Source organism: Falco naumanni, chromosome 9 (genome assembly GCF_017639655.2).
Source record: "Falco naumanni isolate bFalNau1 chromosome 9, bFalNau1.pat, whole genome shotgun sequence".
NCBI classification, from domain to species: Eukaryota; Metazoa; Chordata; class Aves; order Falconiformes; family Falconidae; genus Falco; species Falco naumanni.
The window spans coordinates 35,589,758-35,616,241 of record NC_054062.1 but is presented as its reverse complement, the minus strand read 5'-3'; the positions used below and the strand labels follow the sequence as shown (position 1 = coordinate 35,616,241).

At 39.2% G+C, this 26,484-nt stretch overlaps 1 protein-coding gene across 1 annotated transcript in view; it reads right to left on the bottom strand.

Moving 5' to 3' along the window:
- The window catches only part of CTNNA3 (catenin alpha 3), a 509,885-nt gene that overhangs the window by 391,181 nt on the left and 92,220 nt on the right, over positions 1–26,484 (bottom strand). Inside the window, exon 6 of the mRNA XM_040606308.1 lies at positions 1,825–2,088. Coding sequence (XP_040462242.1) covers positions 1,825–2,088 — 264 coding nt within the window. The remainder of the gene's footprint in view (positions 1–1,824; positions 2,089–26,484) is intronic.

Sequence of the window (26,484 nt, the reverse complement as noted above, 5' to 3'; positions counted from 1 at the left end):
GTAATAACTTTCACACTGCCAGCACTGGCAAAGGAAGAATGACATTGCAAAACATCTAGATACTAGATTGTTGGGTAAACTTCATGATACATTTCCACACTATAAACATTTAATGAAATCTGTTCCCAACAGAGTATTTACTCCATTAATCTATTTCATGGCACTGTACTTGCAACAAGAAGATAGAGCAAAGGTTGTTTTAGGTCCTTAGCCAATAGAACATGCTGTTAAGAATGAAAAGTGTAACCATCTAATTCATAGCATCGTTTTAAGAAGTTAAATGCTCTGTAAATTGCTCTTTATCTAACTCACACAGCTTCAGATCCCATTTGGGTTACCTAGGTAAAAATATATTTAAAACTCCATAAACAAATGGCTTTTTACAACAGAATTCTATGTTCTTATGTTTCTGAATAAAACCAAATTCAATCCAAAAGACAATTTTTTTTCATTTCATGATTATCACATATCTTAAAATTTAAAACAATAGTAAATTTAATTACACTTTTTAAAAATCATTAAAATAGTGCTGCTCACATACAGTCAAGATTAATTTGTCTGTGGTCAGAAGATGCAATCATTTTGCCAAATTTTGTTTAAAAAAATTGTAATCAAGACAAGTAAATAATAGCTCTCATTTAAAGTATATAATTTGTCATTCAGAACTTCATTGTAACAAATCATGTATTACTCTTTTTTTATTCGATTTATTAAGAAAATAGATTAGAAACTATAATTTTAAAACCCACTGTGAGAAGCAAGGAAGGATTACACACAACATGCAATTGTAGCCTTTTCCTTAAGGGGAAACAACCTGTGCAGATTCAGCTTTGAGCATGACTGAAAGGTCTGTTTTGGTCAAACTGCCACTACAAGATTTGTGTCATATTTCAATGTATTTTTCTACCCTGTCATTGAAAATTTTAGGAAAAAATCTACTAGCATCAGTCATAACACAATTCTTCTGAAAATGTATCAACAAAATTAGAGTTACAAGGCTGAGATCTGATAAGTCCAAGAATTTACAACAAAAAAGACCAATATTTACAATTTTTTTTAGAAACTTTTATTCCTTTTATTGATCTGGGCCTACATCAGTTACACCACAAGAGAAGCATGGTCTGTAATCTCATCTGCAGGAGAACTTTTACCGTTTTTGTCAAGACAATGGAAAAGAACACTGGTAAGAGCCAGAGCAGCCATGAGAAAAAGTGAAAGTTTCATACAAAAGCTTAGGATCAGGTCAGGAGTAGAAAAATAACTGACCTTCTCCAAGTATTTGCTTAAATAATGGAAGTAGAAATGCAGAGTTTGTGAAAGCATATTGTTTATGTCACTTTATTTAATGATAAGCAGAAAATATAATCAGGTTTCCAACTTCTCCAATTATATAATGAACCCATTGACAAGTATTGGAGTAAAGGACTTCTATTTGTGATGTACTATTTCAAATGCAGTCAAGGTAGCAGTGATCACCATCATCTGATATCCACTGTTATTTGTAAACTGAACTCATGGGTTCTGTCCACTTATTCGAGGATGTACCTGTCTTCATTATTAGTGAGACACTTGGAACTAATTCTTCCCTGCTGTTTGAAGGAAGCCAAATATTGAACATACATGAAGACTTAATTCCAAACTCTTTTGCAAGAAGTGACCCCTTCCCATGAAATAATATAGAGTGATACTATTTAGACTAGGACTAAGCAAAGCATCAGTTTCTAATGCCTTTAGGTCCATCACTGATGATAGCTGTAGTTAATTAAAAAAAAAAAAACAAACACCATTTTTCCAAAAATGTTACAGTCTCACAGGTTTACGTACCTCAAGTTCATCGAGTGCACTTCCAAGAGTAGCTGTGTGAGATGTAGGTTGTCCCACTTTATTTCCAACTCCTTGGGAAGCATTAGAAATTACATTGAGAGCATTCTGTATTTCATTGCAAATTGAATCCTTGCTGGCTGCAAGGGATGCAACATCTGAATGTTCCAAACAAGCTGAACATACTGAATGTAGGAGAGAGGAATTTTCCTTCAGGGATGCACGTGCTGCAGCAATTTCATCTCGCTGATTGCTAGATTTCAAATCCTGTCAGCAAAAGAACATGCTGTTTATTTCCAAAAGCACTTCAAACCTGACAAGTAATGTAGAAACAATTATTTTCCCTATCTCTGCTCTAAGGAAACATTGAGTTAAATTCATCAAAGATTGTGAAAATGGACTACAACAGTAATTAGAATTGAATCGTCTTTATCTCATGAAAAATGAACAACATCTGTGTAAAAAAACCCAAATTTTTATTGTGCCCTGTAATCAGAACCATGAACTGTCCATATTTTTCTGGTTTTAAGCATAGCTTTCCTATGAGAAAACTGGCTTCAAAATTAACCGTTTTTCCTCCAGTCAGGTCTTTCTTCATAAGTAATAGTGGAGGACAGAGGTGCAAACAGGGTTAAGGAAGGAATTCTGTGATTGATGCATCTAAACAAGTTTCCTGTGTTTGCTTCCCTGCCCCACCAGCATACATCCTGAGCACACTGAAGAAAAGGAACAGCAGGTCAGGGATGAGAATCCTGTACTCCCGGGAAATGGGAAGTGTGGAAGGTGTGAAAATGAGAAAGGTGCTTGAGAGAAGCCATCTCTGAAGTGCCACTGCCTGTTTCTCTTCCTGCTAGGTACACACTCAAAGCACTCACGGATCTTGCCACAATCATCTTGTTCCTCCCTTCTCCACCCAGATCTTATTGAAACACTGCTGCTTCCTGCCAGCCCAGACAACAAGGAACGCACAGCTCAACAGAGCTGCCAAGTCAGATTTAACTGTTCCTAGGAATCAAGCTTGGCAGCTGTTCTTTGAACAGGTGAAAGTTATAGACTTTAGAACAACCATATAATCAACATCAGGATTGCAAAGAGCCTCCTGTCTCATCCTATTTTACTCTAGACATTCTCCCAACTCTCCTTCTGCATCTTGTTTCTTTAAAAAAACACCTGGTAGATATTTGCAAAATGGCTTGGGTAAAGGAAACAGTTAAATTTAGGGAAAAAATAAAAGAGGGAAAACAGCACAACAGAACAATAAAAGCCTGTGGCACCAGCGTCAAATGATAAGAAGAGGCACAATGAAGAATGAACAACAAAAAGCATACAAAACTGCTCACAGCCTGCTCTAAAGCAAACTGAAGTCTTTCTAATTATTTTATTTTGCATTGCATCAGGCTCTATATGCATTATTTACAAAAGCATCACAGTATCCACTTCTCACTGCATCAAGTTTGTAAGTTTATGGTTGAAGAAAAGAGCATTCACTATTAAATGAACCAGCCCTATGGTTTTTAAATCTCATTTACTGCAAGATACACATTGGACATAGGATTACATCTTACTTCCGCAGGCTAACTTGGAAATCTCAGCATTATAGCTAAAAACAAGGACACACAGGGAGGCACTGGAGCCTTAAACAGAGGCAGACAGTGGCTTAACCAGATGATCATCTGAATTAGAAAACTGAGTTATTTTCTGGAGCTTATGAATACTTAACATATTTTTACATTTTCAATAAACCAATATATAATTGAATCCTGCACCACTGTGCAGGAATTACTTTATTGCCCCATGTGCTCAAATCCAAATACTATTGCACTTCCAATCTTGGTAAAGCATCTGCAATTTATCCAATGCACTCTAATCAAAAATTGGTATTTATTTTTAAACCCAGACTCCTGCTCTAATTGGCAAATCTACCTTTCCTACAATTAAACTGAAAGACAACAGAATGCACTCTTTTCTCCTGTGCTGCAAGAAAGCTACAGACCAATACAACACTTCAGTCTAGCTGCCTTCTGTTCTTAACCATTTCTTACTTTGCTGCATCATATGCAAACAATCAAACTCAAAAGTCCTTCCAAAAGACTTGTTCCCACCCCCAAAAAAAACCTAACAGTGCTGTCTAAGCAGGAATGAGGGATCCATAAGAAATGCAAAACTGGCAAGCCAGCAGCACAAAGCCAGTAACAGCAAGTCATCAGCATCTGGAAACATGTCTGGAAACAATCCAAAAATTTCAGTGTGTTAATGTTTTTAAAACACAGAACGCTTTGTTTCACACAATATTGTGTAGAGTTTGAGAATCATGGTATTGGTAAATTTGCTTATGAAGAGCTTCACATTTATTCAATAAAACTATTTTTTAAAAATAATAATGTTTAGACCCATGAAATTCCTCACTACTTCATTGTTCAGTTGTGAGCCTTGGACAGCCCAAAAAGAAGGTGTAGGGCTACTGTCTTTCCCAACTTGATGAAGAATTCATTCCTCAAGATTTTTTATGTGAACAAGAAGAGACAGTTGATAATTTGTCTGGCCTTCTGCACAAACAGGCCAAAAAACCCTACAAATGAGTGATTTCTCTATCCAATCTCTGTATATGTGCATTATCAAAAAAGTAACCAGTTCTCTGAAGAAGGAAGTTAGTCTCTGCAAACTGATTGTTAATCCCTAGTCCATACACTTTTTCCACTGGGGAGAAAAATGCAGAAACCGTCTGATTCCTTTTCACTTGTCAAAGATAGTATAACACTAGGAAACACAAGAAAGCAATGCTGAGAAAGTATACAGTTTCTTTTAAGTTACCCTTTGATACACACTTTTAGTCAAGTTACCCAAATAAGACCATAGGCTTCTAAAGGTCTGAGCATTCAGTGTCAAATTTGGCTGCACTGAAATTTGGACTGAAATAGGTACTCTGTACTTGCTGACCCTTGCCCAACTATACTAAATTAATTCAGACACAAAATGCAATAAGACAACACGCTACTTAAGTGTGCAAAAGAATCATACAGGGGTAAGTGTTTACATATAAGACTGAAGTATCTGTAAAACATGGCACCAGAACAAGAGGAACAGAACACAAACCATGCCTGTGTTTTTTGTTACTCAGATTGTTGTAAGCATGGATGGATCATCTTTTATCTGCACAGAGGCAGAAGACAAATATAACTACAGAGAAGAAATTTTCCAAACCAGTTCTTACTACTACTTTCTTTATACCATAATATCTGAGCATCTGTAGTTCATCCAAGTACACTACTGAGTTTTAGTCTACTTTTTCTTCACAGTTTACCACTTCCCTCTTATTTCAACTCTTTTTTAGACTAATGGACTATTTCCACTGGTCTGGGATGTGTTCTTCCATACTAAGTTAGCAACTGAGCCCTAGATGAGATGTCACATGAGACAACCTGAGATCAAAGATAATCCTGTCTCCAATCCTTGCCAATTTTAGAGGCCCGGTATAGTGATACTTCCCCAGGCTGCTGTTCCACGCCCATCCCAGGACATACTATTCTGCCTTCCTCATACCTGCCTGTCCCTGATAAGAATAGAAAATAAATGGATAGTCACAAACTCCCAGCTGTGGATTGTTCCAGTCAAACATGGTGAATGGACAAGACGACTTCAAATGGAAAACTTGAAAACTACCTTCACAGTTAAGCTTGTGTTGCACTACTTCAGTAATAAGAAAAAAATACCCAAACAACTGTTTTTTATCACACTTGATATATTTAAGGTTTGACAGCACAATACACCAGGAAACCAGCTCTTGTTCACTGAGTACTCATATCAGCACAACTCACTGGAACCAGGCATCACTGTGGGTATAAATCACACTGCCATATTTTGCACCAGCTGCAGTCAACACAAGGTTCACAAAGGCAGCTTCAAATAAAGTGCGCTGCTGTCCCCTAGCTCTCTTGCAGAGACAGATGTCACTGAACTGAGTTTTTTATATTTATGGGGAAAAACACAGCTTTACAAACCCCACAATTTCATACTACTATAGGGCGAGGGGATAAAAGCATTACTTTTTATCACAACTTAAACTTGGGCTTTAATGTTCAGCTTTCAGTCAAAAGTGACTGCCAAATTGTGTATATTTGGTGAATCAAAGACAATAACAAAGCTCGAACTCTTCCAAATTTATTTATGCACTCTTTATCTGGGTAAGGCTCCAGTGTACCTATTTCATAAGTACTATGTAGTTTTACTCGGCAGAAGAAAGTATCTCACAGACAAGAAAGTGAAAAAGATCTGGAGTTGATACTGACTGCCCCATTGCTCTTCAGCTATGTCACTCTTGGCAAGATAATACTACTTTCACACAGGTTTTAAAGGCTTATACCCATCAGGGTGCTGAGAGCACTGCCAGGCCTCACAGGCCCTGCCAGCCTCATCTGGGGGCTCCATTCACACCCCACCCTTGGGCCCTGGAGCCCCAGCTCAGCTCACTGGGACCTTCAGTCCCTCCTGAGCTATGTCATACAAGTACTGGTCTCCAGCTCAGCCACAGCTGCCCCCCCACCTGGACATGGCCCCCAGGCCCAGGCCTCAGCACACAGACTGGCCTCCTGAGCTCAGTCCTGCCCTGTCACCATGGTGCCTCCATGACACCAACTGGGCTATCTCTCACCTGGCTGCCCTCACCAGTCCGGACCCTCAGCTTGATCCATGGACTCACTGCAACGTCCAATACCTTTTGCTAAATAGATAAGCAGGATCACCTGTTACCAACTCTGTCATAAAGCTGACCCTGCCTGCTCCACAAAACGCTATGTTCGCGGCAGTTAACAGCATGACCTCATGGCCCCTTTCCTCCACTCCAGGCTTTTCACTACACATCTGAAATGATGACCTACACAAGTGACTGTAACCATACAAAACACAGACACAAACCCACACTAGAAAAATGCCTGACTTAGGGTAATGGCTTTGTTAGCACAAAAAACATCAATAGATCACAGACCTGTACTACACTGACCGTAAAAGGTCACCTTACCTGCATTCACAGCAAGTCGAACAGCACTGAGAAGGTATGCCAGTAAATTCAGAGCACTGCTGAATCAAAGGAATTTGTTCGAACACACCCTGGTGCATTTCTCGTTGACTGAATCAAAAGCCTGCCATTACCTCTAGGAAGCAAAGGATTAGATCTTCCAGTGTCATAGGGATGGAAGCTCACTGGTAACTCTTCTTAAAAATATCTCATCTGCTCCTTCACAGAGAAAGCAGGTATTCCCAAAGCCAGTTCACTCACATTTTACTTTTTTACTTTTTTTAAATACATAGGTTTCCAGTCCAAACAGGTAGATGAAATATATTAACAATCACACTCCAGAATTTTTTTTTCCTTTGTCATTTCTCCTCTCCAATAGACAACCATGAAACAAGACAATCCCCAAAACAGCAGGCACCTGTTTGTTTGCAGGCACCACAGGAGTATGCCATTTTAAAAGGTGAATCTTACCAGATTGACCAGGTCTGGAGGCAAAAATAGGAACCTATCTTTACAAAGCAGCAACTCAATATGCTTGATTGTCGGGAATTCCAAGCTAACTTTCAATAAAAATGTCTTAACCAGCCTCGATTTATTTTTCCTAACTTCATCAGCAGTTCTTAGCGTCTCATGCTAAACTATACAGAGTACATAAACACCATATATCTACACACTCTGTATGGCTGTAAACGGTAGGCAGAGCTTGTTTGCTTCAGCCTTACGCATGAATACACAAAATGGGAAGCATCACACTACAAAGCCATGTCAATGTTATCATAGGACTAAACCTTAAGTAATACTCTCTGCCTCTAAGATAACTCAATACTGTCTTTATAAAACCATAATTTTCAGTCAACTTCGAGCAAGCAGAAAACAGATTTACAGGACTGAGGTTCCCAGTAGAAGCAAAGCCTTGCAACCTTCTCTCTGTATCTATACCTACTTACTATTAACCGTACTCAAACTGATATATAATACCACAGAAAAGCAAAGCTATCCTATACAAAGTATAAAAACCTGCCCATGACTGGTTAATATTCCAGCTTTTTTAATTTACTAATGTCTCTCAGGAGTTCACTGTTCTGCTGGGAAAGGTACAGCTTCTTGTGATGACACTGTTGCATCAGATTGCAACTACTGCAAAATATTCTATGCGTCTCATGCTTCAGCAACTTCTAAGCCGGTTACAACTGACAGAGTAACACGTTGCTGTCACTTCTCTGTCCATTATTTCAGGATTTGGTCCCAACGCTTCTAATACCCTGCTCTGTTAACTTTCAGTCTCCTAGATGAAGTAGCTGATTTTGAAAGGTAGCAAAGCAATTTTTCCCTGGAAGAATTAATATAAGAATTTTTCTTTAGAGTCCAGCAATCCTTTTTCTGCAAACATACACCACTTAATATATTAGCTCACAAAGGTTTTCTCCTAGTACAGTTATGGTCACATTCGTCAGCAATGAACTTGCCTGGAACTAGAGTGGGGAAAATTCATCAGGGAGAGGGCTCTGAAATTAGGAACTTCCAGAAGGTCTTATCATGTCTTGAAGACAAGGAGATGGCTAATGAAGATGTGAAGGACAGGAAGCAAGGAAGAAAGAGAGGGAAGAAATACAGCAGAGACATAGATTAATTTAAAGAGAGAAAAACAGGAAATGAGGGAAATAAAACACTAAAGAGTGAGAGTGAAAAAGTGTAAGGAAGATTAAAATGAAGAAATAATGGATGGGAAGGAGTCAGTGAAATACCAACCTCACTTGTTTCCAAGCACTTGGAAATAGAATAGCCAGTGCAGAAGCATCCAGAAGTAGGGCAGCATCAGCCTATAGTCCTCTTATGTAACTTAATGAGTAAAGCAGCAATCTTTTCTTCGTGAAGAAAAAGCAGAGTAAAGTAGTAATTTTTTTCCTTTGTTAACATTTTTACCTAAGGAATACCTTCACTTTACGCTGCTGTCAAATACAGTTTAAAATTTTCAGAAGTCCAGTGTTTTCATGATGTAATTTTCCTATCTAAACTTGCTTTGTTTTCAGTGCTTAGCTCTTAATGTGACTTGGAGATAGATCTCTTTACAGAAAGCTAAAGCAGTGGCAGGTGTAACCATTTGTTTCAGAAGTGCACTGTATCAGGTAGCATTAGCTTGACATATGTTGTTTCAAATTCTATCTTATGCTTTAAGCTAAATAATCTGCTGGTTAACATCCATACTTGAGAGAAAAGAGCTCAGAGATTGACACATATTTCTGGCAGTCAAGATAATTTATAATTTAATGTAAAGCTTAATATTAAAGCAACCTATCACAGTTTTCAATGGACAAGGAATTTGTGCATACATACCTAAGTAATACAAGGCAAATAATGGAGAACATGGAGCTTGCAGAAGTAGGAAGTTCAGAAGACATGCCAAAGCAGGACCTAACTTCTTTCATACAAGTAAAGACACCTGAAAACTGGCATTTGTGAGAAATGTGCTGTGGTTTAGCCCCAGCCAGAAACTAAGCACCACGCAGCTGCTTGTTCACTCCCCTCGTCCCCACGCCGAGGGATGGGGAGAAGAATTGAAAAGAATGTAAAACTTGGGGGTTGAGATAAGAACGATTCAATAATTAAAATAAAATAGGGAAAAAAAAGAAACAATAATAATAGTAACAATAATAGTAAGGATAACAAAAGGAGAGAGAATGGGAGAGGAATAAAATCCAAAGGGAAGGGAGAAAAACGAAGTGATGCACAATACAGTTGCTCACCACCCGCTGACCAATGCCCAGCCAGTCCCCAAGCAGCGATTCACAGGCCCTGGCCAACTCTCCCCAGTTTATATACCGGGCATGACATTCTATGGTTTGGAATATCCCTTTGGCTAGTTCAGACCAGCTGTCCTGGCAGTGTCCCCTCCCAATTTCTTGTGCCCCTCCAGCCTTATCACTGGCAAGGCCTGAGAAACTGAAAAGTCTTTGACTTAATATAAGCCAACAACTAAAAAGTCTGTTATCAATATTGTTTTCACACCAAATCCAAAACACATCGTTTCACCTGCTACTAAAAAGAAAACTAACTCTAACCCAGCTGAAACCAGGACAAAAATGACAAGTTAGAACTATTCTGCAAATATTCATTTAAAAAAAAAAAAAAATCAAAGTAAAACACATTGAGCAAGACCCAATACAAGATACTTCATACTGTAGTTATTTCAAAAGTATGGAAAATATAAAGTAACAGCATTCATATATAGTAAAATGCACAGAATACAGCTGTTAAAGCTTTCAGTAAATGTTTTAGCCTGGAATTTTTCAAGGGAAGATGACTCATTGAAAAATGTGGCAGAATGACACTTATTCACAATTATTTCTGCAATTTTATTAAATTCTCATACTTGATTTTTTAACAAAGATTTTAATAAAAAGGGACTTGGGGGTATTTATTAGACTGAACATTTGTTTCATTCTCTGCCTTAGGCAGTGGCTCCTTAGGAACAATGTAAGTAAAACTATTGGTAGTGGAAGATCACGTTATACACAGTCCACTAGCATTTTTTCACTGATACACAGTTTAACAGATACCAAATAGATCTTTCACACTTAGCCTGTTCTGGTTTAGCCATCTTTTTATACAAATAGTCCTGTCTAAACATATTCGATCTGCCACAAGAGTTCAGGATCTCTTTCTCCAACAAATCAGCTCAAGTTCCCCTAGGTACAAGTTTTCCTAGTCTCGAACAGAGAGTATAGTGCCATTTTCCTAGATTTAATATCTCAATATGACAGATGTGAAATCATCAACAATAAACAGGTACACAACTCATATCAGGCAGCCTGTTCCAACTGCTATTTTCTCACAGATAATATACTCAACAAATATTCATGGCCCTTGCCCCATTCTTCTGTCAAACTCCAGTTACAGTTTAACTGCTTTTAACATTCATTGTAGAGACTTCCGAAATACTTAAATAAGCTCATTTCCTTTTTTAATTAAAAAAATCCAAAACTAAAACAAGCTAAATCAAGTACATAGCCTCACACACTCTCTTGAGATGGAACAATTAAAGCACTACAGGGAATATTTTTCTATAACATGAAGACACATACAATTGACATGCATAAAGAGCAGCACTAAAGCAAATGGAACAGAAGTGCTAATCCATCAAAACAAACTTCTTCAGCTTAAACTGCAAAATGAGCTGGTTTCAAGTATTTATCATGGACAATAGTTTCCTTTTTTTCTTGTATATCGGTTTAAGTTTTTAATGTTGTTTTCTGCATACCTTGCAAACACTTAGAGGACAGCAACTCAGAGCAAGAAAGAAAAGTCATAAGCCCTTGAGCTCTGTACTGAATATTAATGCATTTGTATATCATAGATTTAACACAGAACTGAGAATAAATGACTTCCAGCAGCTGCACTCTGTACCTATAAATTGCTGTGAGTACTACAAAATCCATACAGAAGAAGAACAGCTGTATAATTTACAGCGTCAGTATCTGTCAATGAATGCTGCAAATATAGAACTTGATTTCTTCGTTTTAACATTCCTATAAAAATTAGAAATTACCCTTATATAGATTCTATTTAGATTAGAACGTTTATTCGTCTTCCCTGATGGCACTTCAATGCAGAATGTCATTTACTTCTTACCAGTGTTAAACAAAAATCAAAAAGCATAAACACCAAAAGAGTTTTATAAAATAAATGTAAGAAATGTGTATAAAGCTAATGATCAGCATGTCATATTTTACAAAAAAATATGCTATGTACTATACATTGAAAAGTATAGTGCTCTGATCAGATGGTTTATATTACACAAGAGGTGTATGCTACACAAATCTACAAGAAGCATATCTCAGGTTTAAACAGCTGGATTTTTTTCAGGATGGATCCTTACCAACAGTAAGGCCAGCCACCATATCCCACATTCCTATTGTTCTTTATGCTTCAGAGAATTTTGCATCACTTTCACAGCATTGTGAGACCAGCCCAAGAGTATGACTCAATAGACTATAAAATATGTAGTATAACACAGTAGCTATAAAAATGGTATATACTGTAACCAATACCTAAAACCTGCATAATTTGATTAATTTTGTGGAAGAAATCCAAGTTTTTGGGTTCCAAAGTCACACGCCCATTCAACAGCTATACATGATTACTTACTTGTGAACACCAAGCAACGGATTTTTAAGGGATAAACAAAACCTGAATTTTTCACTAGCAAGGAAGTACAACTTATCAGCCTGTGGGTTTGATTCAGAAAATGAGAAAAACTTCTGAAGTTTATTTTTTTCCAGACATCACATTTTAACAGGTGTATTTATAAAAAACCATTCCATAACAGCACCTTTATTAGCATAATTTCAAAATTCATGCAACCAAAATTATTTTGTATTGTTGAAGGCATTACAAATAGTTCCTTCAAGAATGAGATCAGTATAGAACTGCATTGCCTAGTACATCTATTACCTTAAGAGACTACTGTCTGTTAACAGTACTTCAAACCCCCATTTTAATTTACATGTCAGCTTCCAACTCTTACAGTTGAAATGACTCAGTAGGAGACAATGTCTTCCTGGTCTCATAGCAAGTGACAGCTAACCCCATAGCACATTTCTTTTATAGTAATAAGGTTGGTAAACGTAGCATTCTTGATCTTTAAATATGTAAGAAATAAGGTGTTTAAGTCCCACAAAAAAATCCAACTGAGTTAATCTGATCTGAAATAAGACATTTCATTGTGATTTTTGTTGCAGAAAATCAGAAAAGTCCCAATATATAATTCCCATTTTTCTAAACTGAATGCTCTATCTGAAGTTCAGTCATATGAAACCTTTCAACCAGTCAGAACTCAGCTTTATCCCTGTATCAGACACATAACACTACAAAACAAAACAGCAAGTCTGTTTGTATGTATAATCACTTGTGGCACTAGCTGTTAAAATTCAGTGGGTTTAACACAAACCTTAACCTTAATACAAGGAGTACAACAGGCAACATCAACTCATAGAATCATTTAAATTGGAACAGACCTTTGAGATCATGAAGTCCAACCGTAAACCCAAGACTGCCAAGTCCACCACTAAACCATGTACCTAAGCACCACATCTACATGGTTTTTAAACACCTCCAGAGATGGTGATTTTACTACCTCTTCCCTGGGCAGCCTGTTCCAATGCTTGATCACCCTTTCAGTGAAGAAGTTGTTGCTAATACCCAATCTAAACCTCCCCTGGTGCAACTTAAGGCCATTTCCTCTTGTTCTGCCACTTGATAACTGGGAGAAAAGACCAACCCTCAGCCGTCTACAGCCTCCTTCAGGTATCTGTATAGAGCAATAAGGTCTACCCTAAGCCACCTCCTCTCTAGAACAAACACCTCCAGTTGCCTCAGCTGCTCCTCATCAGACTTGTGCTCCAGACCCTTCACCAGCTTTGTTGCCCTTCTCTGGACACACTCCAGCACCCCTATGTCCCTCCTGAAGTGAGGAGTGCAAAATGGACCATGGTATTCAAGGTGCCACCTCACCTTGGTACAGGGGGACAATCACTGTCCTTGTCCTGATGGCCATGCTATTTCAGATGCAAGCCAGGATGCTGTTGGCCTTCTTGGCCACCTGGGCACACTGCTGGCTCACGTTCAGCTGACCATCAGCCAGCACCCCCAGGTCCTTTCCCACCAGGCAGCTTCCCAGCCGCTCTGCCCCAGCCTGTGGGGTTCTTGTGACCCAAGTGCAGGACCCGGCACTTCTTGTTAAGCCCCATACAAGCGGCCTCAGCCCATCCAGATCCCTCTGCAGAGCCTGCCTGCCCTCCAGCAGGTCAACACTCCCCTCCAACTTGGTGTGGTCTACAGACTTGCTGAGGGTGCACTTGATCCCCTCATCCAGACTGTTGATAAAGACATTAAACAGAACTGGCCCCAGCACTGAGCCTTGGGGAACACCACTTATGACTGGCCACCAGCTGGATGTAACTCCTTTCACCACCACTCTTTGGGCCCAGCTGTCCAGCCAGCTTTTTACCCAGCATAGATTACACCTGCCCAAGCTATGAGCAGCCAGTTTCTCCAGGAGAATGCTGTGGGAGATGGTGTCAAAGGCTTTACTAAGGTCCAGGTAAACAACATCCACAGCCTTTCCCTCATCCACCAAGTGGGTCATCTTTTCATACAAGGAGATCAGGTTTGTTAAGCAGGACCTGCCCTTCATAAACATGCTCTTAAGATAGCTGTGCTCCATAGAAAAAACATCCAAAATGTGATTCTCATTAATACAAGAAAATGTAGTGGAAAGCAGTAACAGCTTGAAGCTCATTAGGGAAAATATGATGCAGACCCTACAGACCCTGTGAAACACTGAAATTTTTACCTTCACCAAATTGCCCTTTAATAGGTTGGTTACAGAGTTGCACTGTATCTCCTAAAGAATAAAATATGAATCCACAGCAGATCAAAGTCATCATCAGAAACAAACAAATCTGCTTCACTTCATCATCATCTCCCTACCTCAGGACAGATCAAATAAGCCTGTAATTGTCTTTCCTTGAAAGAGAGGAAATAGTAAAGAACTCCCAGCTTCCCGCAGCTTGGCTGCAGTTTTACCAGATGTCCTTCACCCAGCCATATGCTGACTTCCTTACTTTTTTTTTTCACTCATCTAAGAGATAGAAACCTATAGGAATCCTTTCCTTATATTAATAATTTTCATTATTAATTCAATCTTTTCATTAGCAGTGGAAAATTTATGTAAATGGCTAAAAAATGTTATCAGAAGTAGTTGGATTTGGGTTTCCTCCCCTTCTTTTTATTATGATAGTATCAACAGTGTGGAAGAACACTAAGGAATTAGAACATCCGAAGACTCATCTAATGAAACTGATGGATAAATTTTTGAGTTCAAGGGGTTTTTTTAAGTATAGTTATTCTCTCTGTATTACCAAGTTCTTGCTTAGGAGCAATTTATTATTTTTCTTATAAACCCCTCAGCATAATAAGCCTTAACAGAATACACTCATTTCTATGACTAGCAGTTTTGCACAAATGATAATGAGGTCAGTTTTTCCATTGAGGAAAGGTCATTGTCAAAGAAAATAGCCTCATCACTAACATTTCTAGTAAGAAACTACAATACCGTGAGGACCTCAGACAATTTAGGGAGCCTAGGACAGCCTTCTTGGTTGAGAAAGGTCTACATTACTCAAACTTAAGTGTTTCTAAAGAAGCCATTCTTTCCCCTGTTGAATCAAAAGACACCGAATTAGCATTAGTTAAACCCCAGTACCTTACAAATTGTAAAATAAATCATACAATCTTCAGTAAAACCTTCAAGTGCTTATGCTAAAACTCGAGGAAAAAAAAAACAAATTCTTTATTTAAGAAATGAAATGGAAAAGGTTAAAAATACCAAGCTTTCCCTACTTCCCTTGATCATAATAAAGGAGGAAAACCAAAACTTCTGACACGATTCTGTGCAGATAGGTTAGACAGTTTTTGAAAGACATATTTTATGCTTCCTCAAAAATAAATCACAAGTTTTCAGGTTTGTCAGGTTTTCAAGAGTTCAGCGGAAGGCAGCTAGGATTGTTAGCTGTGCTGGAGCACATAGCATGAGGCTGCGGGAACCAGGTTTACACAGGCGCGTAAAGACAAGGTTGCATAAAGTAAGGGATCCCATTTACAGACTTTCATTACAAAGAGGGATGTTACAGAGAAGATGGAACCAGGCGTTTCTCAGAGATCCACAGCTAAATGATGAGAGGAAAGCAAATTGCCATCAAGATATTCAGAGAGGAAAAAAGTTCACTGCAAGTGGGTGATGCACTGCAACAGGGAGGTTATGAAATTTTCATCCTTAAAGAAACCCAGAAGTCGACCAGGCAGGAACTAAGCAGCCTGACCTAACTTAGAACTTAGCCATGCTTTGAGAAAACATTGGACTAGATCCCTGGAGGTCCCTTTAAGCTAAAGTATGATACTAACTTCAGTTATTCAAGGGCCAAAAGTGAATATTCTGTAACTTTATGGAAAGTTAGGAGTCATCTCTTTTAGGGAGTTTTATAATAACCATGCTTGAATGGTCCTCATCAGGGTAAAGGATAAGCAATTTACCGTTATGGAAGATTCAAAACCACATCTAGTAAATAACTAACTTCAAAGTACTCCAAGGTCCTGGTTCTCCATCTTTGATGCAGAAAGCTCCTACTATTCAGGATATGCAAAGTCTGTCATGGTGAAAAGCTAATTACCCCATATTCCACAAATCTGACAGACTGGGAGGAGGAAACATTTTAGTGGATTTCTTTCTGCCTCACCCCCCATGTTGTAGAACTTCAAATTCCAGTTAAGTCTGGGAAAACGTAATGAAGAAAGAATAAAAAAAAAATGAATTGCAGGTGAGATATAGTGTAGAAAAAAAATGGCCTATTTAGCATTGCCTTGTCCAACAATTTCAATTATAAAAAATCTGGTTTCAGCTGTTCATAATTTTGACAAATAAACAGGTTGGGCTAAAACTGATCACATCAGGAATCTGCACGGGGTTGTTTCTCTTTTCTTATTTGATGTTTGTTTGTTAACAGAAAAGATGGGCTGAGGCACTTTCAACTTACAGGCTACGGAAAGCATTCTCCTCACGTTAACAGTCAGCAGTATTTTCTTGAGAAAATATAGTATTTCCATTTTTTGAAGAACTGACTTAAAATTTGCTTCCCTTAATATCCTGTGAAGTTGCAGTTGCAACAATAAAGATCAAGTACAAAATACTCTACAACATAATGGTTAGGACACTTTTAAGAGACAAGTCTCAGAATCCATCATCCTGAGAGACTTTTCTGACAAGCAACATCTTGTAAGTGTACCAGGGTAGACAAGGTAAAAGAGCAGAATGTAGGCTCTTTTATTTTTTTTCTATCTGTATCCCACCAAAACCTACTTACAATCAGAATGCATGCTTCTTATATATTATCTGATGCTTCCCACATACTTTTCTCACTGAAACACTGGACAGTGTTTTGCTCCGCTCTCAACTACCTGCAAAGACAGCCCCTTTGCTGCTTACAGCTACAGCCATGAGCAAGACTTGTGCACAGAAGCCCAGCTCCCCCAACCTCTAATGAGAAAAGACCCCACAATGCTATGGCTACATATTACATAGCAGAAGTTTTGTCAGTTATCACAGAATCATAGCAAAGTTTGGGTTGAAAAAGACCTTAAAGAACATCTAGTTCCAATCCCCCAACCATGGGCCGGGACACCTTCCACTAGACCAGGTTCCTCAGAGCCCCATCCAGCCTGGCCTTGAACACTGCCAGGGATGGGGCATCCACAGCTGCTCTGGGCAACCTGTGCCAGTGCCTCACACCTGCACAGTAAAGAACTTCTTCCTAATATCTAATACAACTCTACCCTCTTTCAGTTTAAAGCCATTCCCCGTTGTCCTGTCACTAGAGGCCCCTGTAGAAAGTCCCCCTCCAGCTTTCTGGCAGGCCCCCTTTAGGTACTGCAAGGCTGCTCTAAGGTCTCCCCAGAGCCTCCTCTTCTCCAGGCTGAACAACCCCAAGTCTCCCAGCCTGTCTTAGCAGGAGAGATGCAACAGCCCCCTGATCACCTTTGTGGCCTCCTCTGGACTCGCTCAACAGGTCCATGTCCTTCTTACATTGGGGGGGGCAGAGCCGAACGCAGGACTCCAGGTGGGGTCTCGTGAGAGCGGAGCAGAGGGGGAGAATCGCCTCCCTGCACCTGCTGGCCACGCTGCTTTTGATTCAGCCCAGGATGTGGTTGGCTTTCTGGGCTGCCGGGGCACGCTGCCAGGTCCTGGTGAGCTTCTCGTCCACCAACACCCCCAAGTCCTTCTCCTCAGGGCTGCTCTCAAGCCATTCTCCACTCAGCCTGTATTTGTGCTTGGGATTGCCCCCACCCACGTGCAGGACCTTGCGCTTGGCCTTGTTGAACTTCATGAGGTTTGCCCAGGCCCACCTCTCAAGCCTGTCAGAGTCCCTCTGGATGACGACCCTTCCCTCCAGTGTGTCGACTGCACCACACAGCTTGGTGTCATCAGCAAACTTGCTGAGGGTGCACTCGATCCCGCTGTCCCTGTCACCAGCAAAGATGTTAAATGGCACCGGTCCCGGTACCGGTCCCTGAGGGGAGCACCACTCATTACTGCTCTTCACTTGGACATCAAGCTCTTGACCACCAACTTTCTGACTGCGGCCATCCAGCCAATTCCTTATCCACCAAGCGGTCCATCCACCAGGTCCATGCCCCTCTGGTTTAGAGACAAGGATATAGTGTCGGACAGCGTCAAAAGCTTCGCACAAGTCCAGGTAGGTGGCAGCTGTTGCTCTTCCCTCATCCACCAATGCTGTAACCCCCATCACAGAAGGCCACCAAATTGGTCAGGCACAATTTGCCCTTTGTGAAGCCGTGTTGGCTGTCACCAAGCACCTCCTTATTTTCCATGTGCCTTGGCAGAGTTTCCAGGAGGATCTGTTCCATGATCTTGCCAAGCACAGAGGTGAGACTGACTGGCCTGTAGTTCCCAGGGTCGTCTTTATTTCCCTTGTTAAAAATGGGGGTTATGTTTCCCCTTTACCAGTACTTCAGTGGGGACTTCACCAGACTGCCACGACTTCTCAGATATGATGGATAGTGGCTTAGCCACTTCATCCACCAGTTCCCTCAGGACCCACAGATGCATCTCATCAGGTCTCATGGACTGGTGGACCTTCAGGTTCCTTAGATGGTCTCAAACCTGACCTTCTCCTGCAGGGGGCGGTTCTTCATTCTCCCAGTCCCTGCCTTTGCCTTCTGTGACTTGGGTGGTTTTGCTGGAGCACTGGCCAGTGAAGATCAAGGCAAAAAAAGAGTCACTGCATACCTCAGCCTCCTCCGTGTCCCAGGTAAGCAGGACCAGGTCTCCCTCTTCCTTCCAGCACGGGCCCACATTTTCCTAATCTTCCTTTTATCACCAATGTACCTACAGAAGCTTTTCCTGTTGCCCCTGACATCCCTGGCCAGATTTAATTCTATCAGGTCTTTAGCCTTCCTAACATGATCCCTGACTGTTTGGACAATTTCTCTGTATTCTTCCCAGGCTACCCATCCTTGTGTTCCACCCTCTGTAGGCTTTCTTTTTGCCTTTGAGCTTGTCCAGAAGCACCCTGTTCATCCATGCAAGCCTCCTGGCATTCTTGCCCGACAACTTCTTTGTTGGGACACATTGCCTCTGAGCTTGGACAAGGTGATCCCTGAATATTAACCATCTTTCTTGGGCCCCTCTTCCCACCAGGGCTTTATCCCATGGTACTCTATCAAGCAGATTATGACCAGTCAATAAATAAATAAGTGATTTCCTCCAGTCCCCACATTTTCTGCACATACTCTTGAGAATGAGAGGGACCATGATTGGGATATAAGTTCTGACATACATTAAAGGAAGTGAAAATAAGGGGGGAAATGAAGGAAAGATATGTAGATAAGCGGATAGGGAGAAAGAAAATATGGAAGAAAAGTATGTTAAAAAGCAGGAATGCTAAATTAAAGGAAGAGGTATGGGAAAGTTAAAGGCAAAAAACAGAAGGAATAGCAGGTACAGCAGACCAGTACACATGGCCATTAGACCTTAGTAGCATGTGTCTTGTGAATCCTAAAATCTTCTCAGGGCATGCTATTGGACAGGCAAACACAGCAGTCCCTCCTGATAAAGGGGGAAAGATGAATTCCAACATCTCAAGTGTCACAAAACACAGAGAGAAACCTCAGTTTCTCTGTCCCCTGGTTTCCTCTGCAACAGACTCCTTTTCTTTCTTTGGTGGTATGTCAAGGAAGGAAATAACATATGGTAGACGGGAACAGAGGCTCAGCAGTTATTTTTTTTAACTACTACCATAGACATAATATCGTATTTTAATATTTATTTCACAAGGACTCATTAGTAAAATAAGGCTAGGTAAGTCAGTCTAAGCAGCACTGTACTTCACATAAATAATGTATCGAGCAGAAACCACCTTAACACATGTACCATTTAAAAACTCTTTTATTTTTTCCACATTTCATGCAGAAACTTAATTTCATGTGCTCAGCAAGCACTGAATATTTAAACATTACGACTCTCTGCTTCTGTATGCTTCTCACTAGCAGTCACCCCTCCAAGATGAATACCATGTTACTAAAGAGCCTATAATTTTCCATTGTTTGTTACAACTTGACTAAACACAGATTTGATCCAAAATCCCCTCAAGCCAAGTGGAAACTGCTATATAAGTCTTTGCGAAAAAAAAAAAATGAATAAAATATCCGTAACAAACAACAAAAAAGTCCTCTTGTATATTTCTGGATTTGTTTTTTATAAAGTTGACTTAGGCATTTCTTTCATTGGCTACCTAAGTCTTGCCCGATTAATTTAAATTTAATTAATTTCACCTCATTACAGTAACAGTCTTTTGTCTGCAGAACACTCACAAATTCTAAGATTTACAAGTATCCAGAGTGCTTTTCATTTATAACTCTGGATGAGTGGTGTAATTTCCTGGGTTGCTGAGACTAGAACACATTAAATTATGTTCTCTCTTTATCCACCCTAAGCCACACTACAATCAACCTAATATCTTCTAATTTCAGGACTGTGAATTACATTCATATAAAAACTGCAGTAGAGTTCTTTTGTCTTGGAAAGTTTATTTAACATGAAAATAACCTTTCTGAAATGTTTCCTTTCTTCTAGATTATTCTTGTGATAAATTAATGCAGCATTAAAACTTTTTTCATAAGACAATACCTCACTGTTAAAATGATAAATCACTCAATGACTATCTAATCAATTTACTTTTTAGGTTATTATTAGAACATCATTTCTGAAAAGCGAATAGAATTTTTAAAAAGTGCAATCCTTCAGAAAACTGATCTTCAAACCTAAGAAGCATAACTGCCTTCTGAATGGGAACAAATCTTCTGTATTTTATTATAACAGTCATTTTTACACAATATTGGAGAAGTTATTCTTGCTCAGGAAAAAAGCTCCAACATTTCTAATATAAATTCCAGCATGAATGTGGATGCAGTTGTGTATACATATATCTCAAAAGTGAGTTTCCTAAGTTTCCTCCCTGAAAGAGATTTTAAATTTGTGAACCATATTCTGATTCTGCATTACTAGCTCTTCAAGAGAAGAGGTAAAGAATCTCCATCTCCATTCCTCAGTTGGAAAAATTTGCTGTGAGATTGCATAGCAGCACCTAGGATTAAAGCCTCAGCATACAGGCACTGCATAAACCTTACATGAAGGACACTTTGCTCCTGACACAAGATAACAGAAACAGGTAATACATATATAAACAGAGAAGAGAAACTACATGGAAAGGAGAAAATAAACATGTGAGCAGAGGGATTTATCATTTTAACCACATGTTCTGCTTTTTGTTCTCTTAAGCATAATCAGGTTAGGAAGAGAAAAGAATGGAATGGGAGGAGGCAGGAAGTGCTTGTAATTATAAAGGACTGCAGCAATCTTAGGAAAGCTTGTTAAATGTAGGTGACATTCCCAATATGTCAATAATAATAATAATAGCAAGAAAGAAATCTCACTCCTTTTAATGATTACAGAAATGGAAAGAATAGCACCTGGCACAGGACTCATCTAACAGAGAACAAAATAGTGGTCCCAAATGGGAACAGAAGCCATCTGGGCTACTGCAAGACCACAGGCTATACAGAGGCTCTGAACAGGCCAGCTGTACTGTGCACTCACTCCACAGCTTGTGATACAGAGCGAAGAAGAAGGTTCTGCACATAAAGTCCCATAGCACCTTGGCAACCATATTCCTCCAAAGCTAAATAATCCTTCACTTCAAGCATTTTTCATGCTAATCAAATATCAGTAAAAACTACTACTGCCTCATTCTAAGAAGCCACATTTTTCCCAGGTTAGGGTGTTCTTTTTTGGGGGGGGTGGGGTGGGGGTGGGGGGTGGTGAGCTTTATTTTTTGTTTGGGGGGCGTTTGTTGCTTTGATTTTTTTGCCCCCCCCCCCCCCCCCCTTTTTTTTAGGAACCATCCACTGAAACCAAAGAAATCTGTTTAAAAATTGTCTCCAACATAATTTCGATGTTCTTCATCCCACATTCTCTACAGAATTGTGACCAAACTGGAAACTGTATTAGGAAATCATTGCATTGAAAATATTCTTCTGCTAAAGTGCCACTCATACACTAACACCACCAACAAAAAAACCCACCCAGAAAAGACATTTAACAAATGCATACACCTGCATTCTGTATGCTTACTCACAACACCCACACAGCAGCTGCAGAATGTCTGTTATTAACTATTTTCCCCCACTTTTTTAGACACTCTTCTTGACTTACACAAAAATAATTTGTTCTTGTTAGGCAGTCACAGAATGCTAACTTCTAGATTGAAAATCAGTCTCATCAATCACTTCAGCACAGAAAAATGTCCCAAATGCAAAACATTTGAAATATTTTTTTGAACACTGTATTAAACAACTAGCTCTGAAAACTCAGGTTTGTGAAAGACAGTGAAATATGTTCAGGTCCACTACTGATTCAGCCTGTTAATGCCACAGTAAGAATAGGAAGCTGCCAAAAATGTAAGCACATAATAACACTTCCCACTGGAAAACAATTTTAATAATTACAGTTTCTCAGATAATCAAGAAAGAAATAATATCTCTATAAGAACATTATTTTTTCTATCATAACATGATTTATATCATAACAAAATTATTTCTATAGCATTTGCATTCAATGGCTGCTATATTGCAAGAAAACTTTGATAGCTCTGGACCAGTGTGACATATGTTGTCAGACAATTTGGTATGTTTGGCAACTCTCTTTATGAGGGACTGCATGTGGACTTGCACCTAGTCACCTACAAGGAGGTTTGTGTGTCAATTAGTGAGAATCCTTCAAAAGAGAGAACAAGAGATGTGTAGGTGACTGCTGATAAGTACATAGACTATGTATTTAGAATTCCAATTATGATAATCATGACAGTTTACAGTAATTAGACAGGAACTAGCAAAACCAAAACACACATTTTGTCTGACCTGGCTAAACTTGCAGTTTCAGTAAATTACTAAAATAGTGATATAAATGGATGTACCTGCCAGGAAAAAAGCAATCAGCATGAGACCACTACATAGCCAACTAGCAATATATTATGAGATAAGGGAGAGCAAAAGTTCATTACGTGTGCAATTAAAGTATCTAGGCACCTTTTCCCCCACTGGTTTCTGCATGGCCAGTACTGCTGCAGGAGTATGGTGCTTTGCAGACTGCCTAAATAAAAGCATAGCCTCCAAATAAAAATTCTGGGTCAAACTGGTTGTGCAAGAGAGGTGAGGACCTGTGGCTTGCTGTCAACTTGGAAGAACTGCAACACTCATTACTCCCCTCTGGAAATAATGACATAATCATTTCTTCCAAATGAGACTGCTCAACCCCTCCAACAGAGATGGTAGATTTCCTCTTCCATCCCCTAAACACTTGTACCTAAGAGTACCACAGCGTGCAAGACCTTTTAACATTACTACTCAGCACTGAAGTGAAACCTGCAGGCACCAATTAGTAGCTTTTGGAAAGCTTCACAAAGGTGCAGCTCAAAGCAGCCTTGTATTCTGTCTAAAGTGCTCCTTTTTGTTGTCCCCCCTCTGATGAAAAATCACATGTGGAATGGAAACTCACTGAGCTCCAGCTTGCTCTGAGTGGGATGTGGATGAGGTTAACAGAGAGAACCCATGAGAACTCCATCACTGTGACCTCCAGCAACTGAACACATTTCTCTTCTGATTATAAGAGGGGTCTAGAGTGAAGAAACCACACAGAACCCTTCTGTGCATCTGGAAACCCAGACAGAAATAATGACTACCTAAGTCCATGTTTCCCTAAGCTTTCCTTTCCCAATGAAAACAGGTCTGTTCTTTCCTGTTATAAAAAGGGGGAAAAAAAAGAAATAAGAAACTTCCAGAGGATAAATCAGTAAAACAAGTTTTAGCTACTTCAGATGTGCAAAGAAAAATTGCATCAAAAACGTAGCTGTTTGCTTCTTAAAGAGAACAAAAAATGACTGTTACTAATATCTTGCTCTTTTAAAAGGCTCCTTATCGAAACACAGACCAATGTACTGGCCTATTGGTCCCTGTCAAGCTCAGACTCTGTTCCTACACACAGGGCACCAATCCAGGAGAAATTGAAGAGGATGACTAAGCTTTTAATCATTGAGCTGGGAACAGTACCAGCCACAGCATGACCTTCAAATGAAGAATAATTTATTTTCAAAAAATTGACCCAAACTTTATTGTTAGGTTAAGTAGTAATTTATTCTGCAGTTTCTTTCCTGGGAGAGGTACAGAATTTTCCAACAGACTATCTACCCATTAACACCAGGAAGAACTGTTCCAAAGTCATTAAAACTCATTCTTTCGCCACAAGGAACATTTTTTAAGGTACCAAAAGGACCTGATTCATGAGAGACAGCGCCTACTCTCTACTTAAGTCATTCTCTTACTCAGACCCTGATGCAGCAAAGGACTACATAAATCTAATTGAAAATACGAGTGACATCATCAGCCTCCATGGGACTGGAGACATACTTTCTGCTTAATTTAAAATAATTATGATGTGGGCATTGATAGACTAATAAATGGACAGAGATGATTGCCAGTAAGACAGAGAAAAGCTGTTACATGTCACCTCTAATCATCAGGAAAAAAGTCAGATTTGAACCTCTCCTCTTCAAATGAAGGCCCCATATACTGGTGTCAAATCCTTGGACTAAACAGTTCATCAAATACCATATGTCAAAAAATCAAAGACTAATCAAGTGTTCCTGGTTCAGTAATGAAACCTAAAAGAAAAATAATTCTGTCACTTAGATAGAATACATTTCTCAGAATTTGCAAGATTCTTTTATTTTAAAAAAGATTAAATATTTGGGTTTTTTTAAGGAATCTAAGGTTTCAAATTCATAGCTTCTACAAACCACAAAGCAAGACTGCCCATTAGGAAAACTACAGGTAATGATTTTATCATCTTTCTGTTGTCCAGCTCAAGAAAGAAAAACAACATTTTCACTCTCAAATCAATAGAAAACATTCAGCTTTTCATGAATAGACAGTTCATGATGGTAGTAAAAGCCATGTGCTCACAATATGGTGTATTTAACATAGCCAAGAGATCAAGGCAGCCTGTCTTGTATATCAAAATCCAGAAAAATTCAACATAAAATTCCCATATTTTCCACTGTCCACATTAGTGCACAGGATCTCCAGTTTTTACAGAAATACTTTGTCAGGATTATTGTTTTATATACTAGCAAATATAGATTAACTTCTGTAGGACTCAATACTCCACTTTTAAATGCTGCAAACCTTTTAGAGACCTCTTTGCTTGCAGCTCCATGGTAAAACTTTCAGTTGAGGGAGGATAAGAGTGATTAGAATAATAGTTGTACAGAACTACATCTCTATTTATACATCATCTGCAATTCTATAAATCACATGGATCTGCTTTGAAGAATATTACACTTTTGCATTTGCTGTTTACTATCACACTGAATATCAATTGGATAAGCCACAGCAACTAAGTTAGAACATGCTGCTGCTTCATTAGGAAGCCTTATGCACAGTCATGTTGCAATGCACTACCCACATAACTTAAATCATCGACGAAAAAAAAACCCTTACCATACTCAGAAGTACTTCAATGGGTAACAAGCTGAAAAAACAGATCCCATTAAACCCATTTTAGCTTCACTTTTATTTTAGAAAATTTCTGGACATTTCAGTTTTCTTAGATTAATTATCAAAAGTATTTGCTCAGTACAGTCAGCAAAAATATTTCATTAGTTGCTGCAGCTTCAGTGCCAAGCAAAAACATAAGCATGTATGAATGAATAAATCTGAAAGTCCACAAAGGAAGAGTGCCATTAGAAATAAGGCGACTAAGCTCAAATAAAGATGTTACTACATCCTGGAAACACCAAAACTTGGTTATAAAAAGACATAAAACTCTTCCATACCACTGTCACTGTACAACAATGGGACTACATGGAAAAACAAGTTGTTTGGTGAACAGCAGAACTAGAACATAGATACCTGACCTACATCACTCACTACCCAACCTTCAAAGAAAGCATCTAAGTCCTAGCTGGTTTTGCTGTAATCTGTGGTGTTCCTCCCCAGTTGCTAACAAGGAGCTGGAGTTCTCAATGAAATAATTTTCTAGTGGATGCATGTCACCTGTTACCAATTAGACAAAAAAAGAGCTGAGCATGTTGCACCTTGGAACCATTTTACTCCCACTAACCAATCCCACTAGAAATGCTTCAGGGCTAGGGCACTTCCAGAATAAGCTATACAGGTCAGATACCCTTATATTTTTCACTTCCAACTGAATCACAGCACAGTTCTTAATCTATTCCTGCACCACTCATCTTTCTTAACAGATCAAGACAAGTCACAGTTCTGCTCTCTGCTTTCTTAGAGATTACAGGCTTTCCTTCTCACACTAATGACCACTGATCCGTCTGCAGCCAAATTCTGTTCTGGTAATTACAACATCAAAGCAAAAAGCCCACAGGTTACAGCCTGTTGCTGCTTTCTGCATCTAGGTTACACCATCACATGCATGCAGAATGCAGTTTGACTCATGC